At 39.1% G+C, this 13,225-nt stretch overlaps 1 protein-coding gene and 1 long non-coding RNA gene across 10 annotated transcripts in view; both read left to right on the forward strand.

The window, feature by feature from the left end:
• The first annotated feature begins 757 nt into the window (after nucleotides 1-757).
• WAC (WW domain containing adaptor with coiled-coil) overlaps nucleotides 758-13,225 on the forward strand; it is an 83,415-nt gene continuing 70,947 nt past the window's right edge. Inside the window, exons 1-3 of one of the 9 annotated variants that reach the window (XM_045585920.1) lie at nucleotides 758-864; nucleotides 1,804-1,840; nucleotides 3,415-3,610. In XM_045585920.1, the coding sequence (XP_045441876.1) occupies nucleotides 3,472-3,610 (139 nt within the window). In that variant the 5' untranslated portion in view covers nucleotides 758-864; nucleotides 1,804-1,840; nucleotides 3,415-3,471. Of the gene's footprint in view, nucleotides 865-1,024; nucleotides 1,435-1,641; nucleotides 1,706-1,803; nucleotides 1,841-3,396; nucleotides 3,611-13,225 lie in introns of those variants that run through there. The other 8 variants (XR_006742441.1, XM_045585910.1, XM_045585911.1 and 5 more) reach the window with 8 other exon arrangements.
• LOC123652892 lies at nucleotides 9,505-12,283 on the forward strand. The gene is made up of 2 exons (XR_006742444.1): nucleotides 9,505-11,418; nucleotides 11,717-12,283. It is a non-coding gene; the product is annotated as an uncharacterized LOC123652892 (long non-coding RNA).

Raw genomic sequence — 13,225 nt, forward strand, 5'->3', positions numbered from 1 at the left:
ATGGGAATTAAAAAAAGAAAAAGAAAAAAGAAAGGTGGATTGGGCACAGCTGAGACTGAAACACCTTAGCCAAGGATGACTCGGTTCAACACTTTCCCCCCGTTACCCGTTCCCTGAAGCTCCAGGCTCGTCCATGTTTGAATTCACTGCCCCAGCGGCGGGCCCTGCTCCGTCTCAGCGCCTCCACCGTACATCTCGCAGGCACACGGCCTCGTCGTCTTCTCCACAATGTCCCCCAACCCTTCCCCTGGTCGCTCCTCACTGGGAGAGCTCGTTTCTTAGGATGTGACCTTCCAACGAGCGGCGCGCGCTCTCCGGGCCGCCCCGGCCCTCCCCACCCTCCCCGCCCGCCGCAGGCCGCGGGCGCCGTAAGCGTCCGGGTGGAGGCCGGAGCCCAGGTCCGGCTCCCGGCGAAGGTCCCCCGCCTCCCAGAGGGCAGCTCCCGTCGCCGCTCACGGAGGAACTTCCAGGGGGACGGTCTGCCCGTGGCCCACGGAGGGCTCGGCGACCACCCCGCCCAGCCCGGAGGGGCGGGAGCCGGGGCCCGAGCGCACCCCCCGGGGCGCCCTCCCCCTCCTCCGCCCCCGCCCCGGCGCACGCGCAGTTGCTGCGCCGCCCGTACTTAGTCCGAGATGGCTTCCCTCGCGCCCCACCGTCCTCCTCCCGAAGGCGGCTCCCTCCCCGCGCACCCCGGGGCCTCTGGAACCAGCCTGAAGCGGGTCCCCAGGCAGGACTCTCCTTAAACTGGAAGAGCAGCGGCCGGACGTGCGCGTGAAGGAGAAGCAGCGGCCACCGGAAAGAACTGCGGGCCCTCCCGGCGGCGGGCCAGGCCTCAGAGGAAGAGGAACACCCGAGCGAGCCGAGGTTTGCCGAAGGCGGCCTTCCGGAACTGCGCGGGGAAGGGAGGGCTGAGGGCGGAGAGGAGGGGCGCGGCGGAAACTGCCGAGGTTTGCCGAAGGCCGCAGCCTCGGAGTTGCCCGGATGTAGTTGGTGGAGCGGCGGCGGCGGCACCGGTGGCGGCGACGACAGGCGAAGGCGAAGGCGAAGGGAAAGGCGGCGGCTGGGGGAGAGGAGGGCGAGAGGCAGCGGAGCAAGAGGCAGTGAAGGCGGAGGAGGCAGTCGCTCCCCGCGGGGCTGTGCAGGACGCGTCTCGTCGCCCTCCTCCCCCCGGCTTGCCGCTTCCGCCGTGTAGGTGGCGCCTCTCTCCCGGCGGAGAGTGAGCGTGGTGTTGTCGGAGGGAGATGGCCCGGGAGCGCCGGCGCCAGTAACGGGGAGGTGCTGAGAGTCGCCCAGGGCGCGCCGGACTCCGGGGCCGGTGCTGCCGCCCGCCCGCCCGCCCGCCTCTCGCGGCTGCTCCCCCCTCCCCCGACACACACTCACAGGTCGTGCATTGATGGTAATGTATGCGAGGAAACAGCAGAGACTCAGTGATGGGTAAATTGGCTTTTCGTTTCGGTCTGGGCCGCGGCGGAGGCGGGGGTGGCGGCGGGGAGGGGGGGGCTGTTCCTCCTTATCTGCTGCTGGCTGGGCCGCCATTTTTGTTGTTAACCCTGCTCCGGAGCGGCCGGGGAGGAGGCGCGGCCGCGCGAGCCGGCGAGGCCGGAGGGAGCGCGGAGGGGCGCAGGGCCGGGCCGCGGCGCTTGGCCGTCGGCACCGCCGGTAGAAGGGCGAGTGTGCGGGTGCGGGCCCGCCGCCGGCGCCTTCGGTGGGTCCCCTGCAGGGAGGGGTTCGGGGGGGGGGGCACACGTTTTCTTCCTTCTCCTCGAGATACTTAATGTCGCCGACTCTCTTCCTGTTTTTCAGCTGTCACGACCGGAGGGGGGACTCGCAGCCTTACCAGGTACCAGCCGAGGCCGGGGCGGAGGGGTGGATGCGGGGCGGAGGGGGAAGGGAGGACTTGGTACTCGAGCTCAGGCTTCATAAGTCGCTACAGGCCCTTCGGTGCAACAAATCCGAAACTAGCACCGCTGCTCCCCTTCAAATGCTGTGTTTGGGCCCTCGAGCGCTTTCCAGGGAGGTTTAGTGACTCATTTTGACAGGTGGGTTAAGGAAGTTCAGGTTTTTTTTTTTTTTTTTTTTTAAGGAAAATAGCATGCTCAGCCAGAAAGGACCCAACTCGATTATTTGGATGGGAAAGAATCGGTGGGTTGAGGTGATAGGTGCCTTCTCAACCACTTGTATTGTATTGTGGAAATAAAAGTTAATGTTAAGGTAGTAAAATTAGATGGAAGGGTTGGGAAGAAACAACTAATTGTTTTGCAACTCTTAATTGTGTTGTAAACCACTGTCTCTTCCCAACTTAATAGTTTTTTGTTGCAAATAGTTGCCTTACTAGTGAAAGATAGTGCTTTTGGTTCTGTAGGAATTGAGATCTGTGGATACTTGGATAACTTATTCTAATGTTGATAGTTCTAGGTATGTAGGGTCCTATTTGTTACTGCAGTTCCTGCATGTAAAGTTTTTTAAAAAAATTATGCAGGTGGTGCCTGTTTTCAGAGGGAAAAAAAATCTCATAAATTGTTAACCATCAGATGATACTGGAAGTGTCTTTTTAAGTCTAATTACTTCAGGGGTAGAAGAGCAATTTTCTAAGCTGATAGTTCTGTTAACTGGCTGTCACTAGTTAAAGCTCAAATAAAAACCCTAAGTCCCCTGATGTGTAAACCATTGCTCATTACATTTGGATATCAAAGATTAAACCCTACTGAGTCTGCTTCTCTAAACATAATTACTTACACCTTGTAAAAGACTGGTCTATCAAGGTTGTCCTAAATATGCATTAGGATAAAATTAAACCATTATTTTGAAGGCGTTCCATTACATTTCATTATGTTAGAAATATCAGCCAACTACTTTTTTTTTTTTTTTACCTTGAATTGTTTCCCATACCTGTCAGAGTAGGTAAAGTAGGATTGAAATGCTTTTTTGATTCAGAATTGGAGAAAGTGATGCTTTCTTTTTTTTTTTTCTCGTAGCTTTGGGAAAACGTGCTTAAGCTCCTTATATTTTTGTCTTTGCATCAGTTATCGAGCAGAAATTGGTTATAATAGTACTCAGTTTCTACTTTTCTTTAAATTAACTTAATTCCCAGAAAATTTTATTGAGGAATTAATGTGTCAAGGTGTATGATTTCATTTATTTATAAGATACTTTACAGACTAGAGTTTTCTCTCTTTTTTTTAGAATAAGGTATTATAATTTATATGAGGAGCTTTATAATAACTCTTAGGCATATATTTAGGCCTTGACAGAATAACTTAAGAACATAATTGAAGATGAAATTTTAATTTTATTGATATAAATTACTAAAACTTAGTGAAGTTAAAACACCAAGTTTTATAATAAAATGAATTTAGATAGCTATGTTTGAAGTTTCAACTTTCCGTCTCTTTTTTGGGGGGTGATGTTTTACAGGCACTTAAGTATTCATCGAAGAGTCACCCCAGTAGTGGTGATCACAGACATGAGAAAATGCGAGACGCCGCAGATCCTTCACCACCAAATAAAATGTTACGGAGATCTGATAGTCCTGAAAACAAATACAGTGACAGCACAGGTCACAATAAGGCCAAAAATGTGCATATTCACAGAGTTAGAGAGAGGGATGGTGGTAAGTAGCTTTTTTGTTGAAACTTTCACATATATATTTAACAATTGCTCTGTGTAAAATAATAGGTGGCAATATTTCTAGTTTACAGATATTGCTGAATGGGTGTCATGAACATTTTTTATTTCTATTTATTTGGTTCCTGAATTGGTTACATAGAAATGAGATGCTGACAGGAGCATCTAAAAATGGATTCCAACAGCTGATAAGAGAATGCATTTATGAATATAGTCTACCTAATAATGCATTATTAACTGTGAGGGAAATTCAAGACATTTTCCAAAAAAGAAGCTTTAACCTTTTTTAAGTAAAGATTCTTATTGCTGCCTGAATCTCTTTTTTTAAAGGCTCCAAATGTGTTTCCTAATAATAAATTATGAATTTAAAACAGGTGTTTGGAGACAGTTTACAGATTAAAAAACAAAACAAAACACATCTCTGATTCTGAGAATTATTTTTTTTTTTTTGTAAACATTTAAAATATTCCATATTTTCCTGGATCTTATTGATGTATTTGCTATACTGTGTTCATTCAACTAGTCAACTTTTTTAAAACCTCATTTTTTGTATAAAGGTAGTACCCTTCAGTTATTACCTTGTCTTCAGCTCTTTGTGGTAGGAGGTTGAGAAAAGTAACTATTTTCAGACTTAATTTTCCTAAATTTACCAAAATACAGGTTTCATGTCTAAAGCATGGATTGAGGAACAAACCAATTTCACTAAGATAATTAAGACATCTATATTTTTCCTCACTATAAGATCTTATGTCACTTAATAAATGTTTGAGATGAATATACAAAATTGTGCTTTTAAAAGCTCCTAAGGAAACTCAGTAGAGTGCCCTATGACTTTCTGCCTCTGACTGTCAACTAGCTTCTCATACTTCGCTTACTTTTAAAAAATGTTCTGGCCCAGCCTGTTTGGCTCAGTGGATAGAAAGCCAGCCTGAGAACTGAAGGATTCCGGGTTTGATTCTGGTCAATGGACGAGCCTCAGTTGCAGGCTTGATCCCAGGTCCTGATCCAGCGTGCAGGAGGCAACCAATTGATGTGTCTCTCACATCAATGTTTCTGTCTGTCTCCCTCCCTTCTACTCTCTAAAACTCAATGGAAAAATACCCTCAGGTGAGCATTAACAAGAAAAATATTTTGCCTCTTCTGATTCTCTTATGTCTCCTAGGATAGTAATCAGTTTTACTCAGTGTGATCAAATATTGAAAAACATTGGCCTCTGTATATAATTACTAGGTTGAGGGAATTAATATGTTTCAATGATAAGGAATAGAAAGTCTATATCTGTTGAATACAGCTATAGCTTAAGCAGATAAACGATATTTTGTTTGAAAGAAACATAAGGTGGGTTTGGTTATTAAAGTATTCAGAGTTTGATGTCTTAGATACTATTACACTATTAATATTTTCAGTTTTGTGGATAAATTTTCTATAGTGTTTTGTATAGTCTAAGATACTATTATCAATCATTCTTCTATAGCAGTTTTCATTTCAAACTTTAGCTCTTAGAAGGCATGTACTATTTGTACTGTATTATGCTTCATGTTTAAAATTTGGTGACTGATAAAATAGGATGTAGGTTCTCTTTTAGTGATTCTGATCTGGTTATTCTATCCTCAAATTGAGGAGGAAGAAGATAGTTTAGGTGCTCTAGGGAACTTGATGTACATTTGCAGTGAATCACGCTTGATAGATCTTTCACAAGTTAAAAACATTCTGTTGCTTATTTATTCAACAACCATTGGGCATCCACTGTGTGCCAGTAATGGTGTTGTATTCCTGGAAGTTAAAGATGTGATTCTGCCCTTGAAGCTAAAGACTTTACTTGAGAGTTAGTGTTGTAGCTGCATACTTTTTAATTCCTATTTTCTTCATTTTGATTGTAATTGAGTTAGTAATATAGCTGCTGACTTTTTCTTCATTCCTGTTTTTATTTAATTTTACTTTCTTTGTGAATTCCAGATACCTCTTGTTGGCTTTTAGTTTCCTTTTTATTTGTATCTGTTTACTGATTTTTCTTAATTCCATTTGTAAGAAACTTCTTATTTTTCTGGTTTAGTCATTTGCTGAGTTAGGCTTCACATTCTAACTTGCTTTTTAGCTGCTTGTCTGTCTTCCTGTGGAGCCTGTTAACTAATACTATAACTCCATCCCTATTTGTACAATCTGAAATACTTGGCTGCCATATTCCTTTAAATACCATAAAATAGGATTTCTTCATTCAGAAGTTGAGAGTCATCTTTCTTAATTCTCTCTTTTAAAGATGTAAAGTGGTGATTTTTCTCTCATATAATACTTAGTCATTGTAGTTTAGATTCCAGGTGTTTTATTGCTAATAAGTGTTTGAAACAAAACTTTTTAAAAAGTGTGTATGTTTAGTTTTATTACAGGCATTTCTATTTCCTTAGGTTTTTATCTTTAAATATTAATTGGAATATATATACACATACATATATGTGTATTGTGTACACACATATATACCTATCTATTATCTATTGTATATCTACTCATCTATATAAAGTCAAAGTCATTATCCTAAGGCAAATGCAAGTATGTTGGATTATCTATGCTCTCAGCCTGTATAAGTAACAATGTAAGAATAGGTTACTATTTTGTTTATTGACGTGATTTCAGATTTGTTACTTTTTTAATTTTAGGAATTAAACAATCTAATGACTTTAGTAAATGCAATAATTTAAGAGCCTATGTACTATGATTTGTAATTTGCATTTTACAAAGGGAGTTAAACAAATGTATCTTTTTTTGTTGCGTTTTGTTAATCCTCATTCATATTTTTTCCATTGCTTTTTCCCCCTTTATTTTCTTTATTTTGTAATATAGTTTTATTGATTTCGGAGAGGAAGGGGAAGAGAGATGGAAATGTCAATGATGAAATAGAATCATTGATTGGTTGCCTCCTGCACGCCCCTTACTGTGGATTGAGCCAGCAACCCCTGGCATGTGCCCTTGAACTGAATTGAACCTGGGACCCTTTAGTCTGTAGGCCAACTCTTTATCCACTGAGCCAAACCTTCTAGGGCTCCATTGCTTTTTTTTTTTTTTTAAGAAAAACACCAACATGTCTGATGTGAAAGAGACACATCGATTGGTTACCTTCACACCCACCCAGACCTCAACTGTGTGGAACCTGCCCTTGACTGGAAATTGATCCTGCAATCCTTCAGTGCATGAGCCAGCTGAGTCTCTAACTTTTAGCCACACCAGCTGGGGCTATATCTGCTGTTTTTCATGGCACCTTGGATTTCTTTGAATAGCGACACTTTAGAAGTAATGCACAGAAAGGACTTTTAAGGTATACAATAAAAAGTTTGGAAGCAGGGATTGAGAATTGTCACTCCTAGGAATCTTTAAAGACATATTGCAACATAGAATGCATATATAAAAGATTTAGATATTTGAGTCCCTTAGGATTATTAAGGGGATGTAGTCTATCTGTTGTAAATTAAGGGGAAATAAGTTTTTATTCTCTGATCTGTCAATCATACAATCTTCTGTTTTAAAATGATCAAAAGCAAGAATCTTATGGTACAGTTATTAGATTTGTTTTTTGCAGCTGAGCTGTTTTTAAAGATGCAGCTAACAGTCAAACCTCAGAAGAGGGAATATACAGTACAGGTTGAATTTATATTTTATTGAGTTTTAAACCCCTTTCAATTGCTTTAAGTATGTGTATAGTGGTAGGTGTGTGTGTGTGCGCGCGAGCTTTGTTTTTTTTTTTTAATAGAACTAGCTCTATTTTAACAAGTAAATTTAAATTTAAGAATAATAGCACAAATGGATTTAGGAATGAAGGGTATGTTTACAGAGATTCTTGGAAGTTATTCCATAAAACTTCAGCCTCTTGAGGCTTGTTCTGTTTTTCTCATCTTTCCTCTTGGAATTAACGTAAGAGATATATAAGAAGACATATTTGGACTACTTGTTAGAAACATCTTTTTAGGACAGATAGCTTAGCTCAGTTGGTTAATTGAAAAATATTCTTTATTTTGGTACTCTGGTTTGTGGGAATCAGTGCATTTGCATAGCTCTGGAGTTAACATTCAAGTATCTTTTTAATAAAAAGGGAAATTATCCTTGTTGGTTTGGTAACCATTGTTTCTAAAGATTTAAAAATTTTTACCTGCATAGTGCAAGTTTTTATCTTGTTTTGTCATTAGCCATATCTGGTAAAATTTGGAAATGTATTTTCATCTAATTTCAAACAAAGATTACTATAATTAGTATTTGAAGGAATTGTGTAGTGGGACCATTTGGAGATAATTGGTGTTTTTATATATAATGTAGTAATGTTTGAATCTTTTCATATTGGATAATAGACTGTGGTATTTGTCTGACATGGACTTTTGATTATTCTAATAACTAGGTTTTGAATAAAATGAAAGATTGTTGCATTTGTAATGTTAGACAGTACTATGAAGAAAGTCTCTTTTGATCCTCATTTTGATCTTGGCAGATAGAACAGATAATATCTCTTTTATAGTTTTACAAATGAGGGTTAATTTACTTACTATTTAAATTAAACAAATAGTGACAGCTGAGTCTAGACATTAGTCCCTTCTAATAATTGAATATGCTGTTACAGATGAAACATTAAGCGTATTGAAAGCTTATTTGTTGGTATTTACGACAGCACAAGTTTAATGGGTGAGTTTGCTTAATGTTTTTACCTAACTTTCTCCAGTGGCTACATTTTTGCCTAATTATAGTACAGTTTCAAAGCCAGGGCACTGACATTGATACATTTTATGTGTATAAACTAAATTATCACATGTTAAGAGTTTCACTTTTAAAAATAAATTTTAATGTGACAGCTTGCCAAATTTTTACTAGGAAGAAGCCATTTTTCCCAAGTTAAGGTCTCACATTCTGAAACTAGTTTTCAAAGCAACTCAGAAATGTTATACAGAATCTAAAATTTGGATTTTAATACCATTAACTGTGTTAAGTATTTTTCTATATAGTGAAGATCAGAAATAGATATTTTCTATTTTTATTGATTGGTGCTTTATAGAAAGATAGTAAACTAGGCAGATAATTTGGATTTTCCAGAAATTAGTTTAAAAAGATCACAGGAAACAATTATCCCATTAAAAGAAATATAAAAAGATTGCTACATTAGCAGTAGTAATATTTTTGTTTTTATCATTTTTTTCTTAATTTAAAAAATGCTCTAATTGTGCATATATTTGAACACATTCATCATTTGTCTTAGTCATCACATTTTAAATATTGTTTGCTATTTTTAAAAATATAGTTATATATTTATGATATATTTCTATTTCACAATAAAATATTTTAGAATAGTTTACTTTGATTTTTTTAAAAATATATTTTATTGATTTTGTACAGAGAGGAAGGGAGAAAGATAGGGAGTTAGAAACGCCCCCTACTGGGGATATGCCCGCAACCAAGGTACATGCCCTTGACCGGAATCGAACCCGGGACCCTTTAGTCCCCAAGCCGACACTCTATCCATTGAGCCAAACCGGTCTCGGCTTTACTTTGATTTTTTAAGGCAGTCTTAATTGAACTATTTTTGAGTTGTGTAATATGTATTTAAAGTTCTTGGTGTAATGTACTTAAAATTTTGGTGCATAAGTCACAAAATTTATGTATTCTGGATTATCCCTCTGTTAAACATGTTCATTGTCTTATTCTGTTGTACAGAGTGGTTTGGTTGTATGCAGTGTATCATTTTGTTAGGATGCTGGAAAGAGTGAAGATAGCAATGAGCTATGGGATCTTTTACAGGGATTCTTCTTTTAAATTTCTACCTGAGGATATGTTTTTATTGAGTTTAGATAGAAGAAGCGGGAGAGAGAGACAGACACAGGCAGCGATGTAAGAGAGAAACATTGATCGGTTGCCTCCTGTACTTGCCCTGACTGCAACCTTTTTGGTGTATGGGACAATGCTCCAACCAACTTAGTCACCCAGCCAGGGCTTTACAGGATTTCTGTAACTTTTCTGTAACTGGGACCACATCTGTAACTGGATTCTGCTCTTTGGACTTTGTACTAAGAACTGGAATTATGTCACTTACTTCAAAAGCAGTTATTGGGGGCTTGAAAATACATTCTATGAAGAGCCTACTTTTATGATTTATACGATATTTTTTAATTTTCAGAGCCCTTTTTACATTGTCATCTGATTCGTTTGAAATAGGTTAGATTATTCCCATTTCAATGGTGAAAGTATAATATAATCCAATTAAAGTGTTCAGCCTATTGTTGAAACTGGAAAGCAAGTTTCTTTGCTATACTTAAAACCTTATCTCCACCTTCAAATTATATTCCAAGTACTTGCTTGTACTTAAAATACAACCATTGTAGTATTGGCTACCACTTTTCTCTTACCAGGACTCTGCAAGAGCCTTCTGAATGATGTCCCTGTATCCTTTTTGTTTCACACAATTATTTTCTCGTGCAGAATGGTCCAGTTAAAATGCTCCTCAGCTCACATCACCCTCATACTTGGAACACTCCAGTGACTGTTGCTTACCAAGGCCTATAAAATACCCTGTGTAACTTGGTATCTGGGTGTTTTTCAGCCTTTTCAACCACTTTTCCCCTTGTTTGTGCTCCTCTGTCCATACTCGCCCCACAGGAAGAAATCTATTCTTGTTTAGAGGTTCTGTACATTATGTTGTTGTTTCTGTATGTCCTCCTGGTATTCAGTAATGTAATGTGTCTGCTTAAATGTCACCCTCTCACAGAGGCCTTCTCTACCCTTCCTGGTCTTCTCTGAAACAGGCATCCCCATCATTGTCTGTCCTTTTCACTGCTTTGTTCTTTCCTTGTGCTTAACATAACCTGATGTTATTTATTCATAGTCATTCTGTAATAACATGGCATAATGTGTTCCTGAAAGTAACCATACTAGGCAGAATTATAGCAAGGGGTTTATGGGCAAAATATTAAAAAATGTGATGCATTTAAAAAGCATACTAATCTAACAAAAATCATACCATATTAAATGTTTAAAGAGTACATGAACAATATAATACATATGACATTTACCTTGACCACGATCTGAAATAGGTTTGTGGAAGTGGACATCTTGAAAGGGTTGCAGCTTGTAAGTTATTGTGATGTGATGGAAGGAGGGTTATCTGAAATAAATCTCTGAAAGTTGTAACACCAATTGTGGATGGATATGACAACTCATACAAGTGAATTGAAGTGGTTGGCAGATGTTTTAGAGGTGTGTGTGTGAGTGTTGCTTTGTAAATTCCTGTGAAGCTTGGTTCATCTGAGTGCAACTATTGTTTCTCAAAGTAAAATCGCTCATAAGTAAGTGGGAAATAATGTGTTGTGCTCAAATTTCCTGGTACATCAGTAGCACTCAAGCAAATTTGTGTTTTCATAACAAGTATTATAACAGAACTGCTGTAATAGTTAATGTTTGCTTGTCTTTTGTGGAATATAAACCACAAGAACGGAGTGCATTTGTTTTATGGGTGGACAAAATAATATTGGGATTATCATGATTTCAATTATTGCACTTTTCTTGAATGGTGATTCTCAAATTTGAATGCGTATACTATCCCCTGGGATCTTGCTAAAGTGCATATTCTAGTTCAGCAGTTCTGGGGTGGGGCCCCAGGATCTGCCTCTTTATTTTTTTAAGAGAGAGTGGGAAGGATTGGTGGGGGGAGGGGTGGGAGAGAAACATTGATGTGAAAGAGACACACCAATTGGTTGCCTCCTGCACACACCTCTACTGGGGCCAGAAATTGAACTCCCTACCCTTTGGTGCTCAGGCCAATGCTCTAGTCCAGTGTTTTTCAACCTTTTTTGGGCAAAGGCACACTTGTTTCATGAAAAAAATCACGAGGCACACCACCATTAGAAAATGTTAAAAAATTTAACTCTGTGCCTATATTGACTATATATAAAGTAATTCTCTTGAATAGGAATCAAATAAACACAAAGTATTTTATAATTACTTTATTATGAAATATTAAGTAAACAAAATAGTGAAAAATTATAAAATTCTTGTCTTGTCTGCACCTACGGCACACCAGGCAACATAGTGTGCCGCGGAACAGCGGTTGAAAAACGCTGCTCAAGTCTAGCCGCTGAGAACACTGGCCAGGGTGGGTTTGCCTCTTTTTAACAAGATCCCAGATGGTTCCCACTTCACTGGCTGCTTGTGAATAACAAGGTCCTAGAGTCAGCACTCCAATGGAAGTATAATGTAGGCCACAAATGCAAGTCACACATGATTTTTAGTAGCCATATTGAAGTAAAAGTGAAATTAAATTGAGTATATTTTATATGACCCAATATATCGAAAATATTTCAACATGTGCTTGATATTTAAAAAATGATTCTCTATAATCTTGTGCAAGGTCTGAAAGGTCTTTGAAATCCAGTATTGTAATTTGTTACTAGCCACATCCCATGTGCCTACTTGCTACATGTGTGACCAGTGGCTTCTGAATTGGACAGCACAGTTCTGGAGAATATAATCACCCTGTTCTGTCTAGCTTTACACATATTGCTATTTCTCTAAAGAAAACTTTTATGTGCCTTATTTTTGAAACATTTATTCAAAGCAAGGTTGGAATTAATAGATTCTTGATCTACAGGCATACTTTGGACATTTTGCTGGTAGAGGGCCTTGTCTTTGATTTGTGTTTTAAAAAAGCAACATCTGGAAAGTACAGTAAAATGAGGTGTGACTATACATAGTGCTTGTAGTAAAATTTTTCTTTGTTAATACACATCTATTACAAAAAAATTAGAAAATGGCAGAAATGGGAAAAATAAAATTGGCTCAAATCCTATCATTTTGAAGTTAAATCATTAGTTTTCATTGGACTCGTTTTTAAGCCATAAAATGTCCGAAGGATTTAATAAATTGTCTTTCCAGGATTTTTATTAAAATGTTTTCATATTGTGTTAATGGCTTTTTTTAATCTGTCATTTAATATCTGCATAGTGGACTTAACATATACTTGGTATTAGCAATAACAATCTAAGAGGATCAACTAGGAATACTTTTTAGTTAGTGCTTAGAGAATATTAATACTAGCCTTACCTCTTATGCTTAACTAATGACTAAAATCTTCTTTCGGTTAGTTTTAAATCCAGACTCTGATATTTGTAACTAAGTAACCTCAGACACAGTACTTTATCCACTCCTGAAGATTGTTGTGAGGTTAAATGAAATTATGTACATAAAACACTAATAAAGCATTTAGCTAAGTGCCTGGACTGTGACCCCGTGTATTATTAGGTTTACTCTTATTTGACTAATGAAAAATTAGTGTCAGATTAGTTTTAGGTCTCAAGTCCCTGCTTCCTTCTTCCTTTAGAGTTAGGAAGGAAAATACTGCTAGTCTGGCAAAAGCAATTCTAACTTGGTAACTGCTCTGACCTAGGACCTTTCAGTTCAGGGACTTTTGGATAGATGCTGGAGTTCAAAAAAAGTGCAGATTTAGTATTCTGTGGTACAGACATCTAATAACCCAGATCAGGCCTAATGCCAGATAGTGGAGAAGTTTCTAAGCATATTGCAATTGGACAGGTAAGATATATATGGGTAGTAGCTGGAGCCACCACTATTGATTTAGATAAAA

This window comes from Pipistrellus kuhlii, unplaced genomic scaffold (assembly GCF_014108245.1).
Source record: "Pipistrellus kuhlii isolate mPipKuh1 unplaced genomic scaffold, mPipKuh1.p scaffold_m20_p_1, whole genome shotgun sequence".
In the NCBI taxonomy this organism is placed as follows: Eukaryota; Metazoa; Chordata; class Mammalia; order Chiroptera; family Vespertilionidae; genus Pipistrellus; species Pipistrellus kuhlii.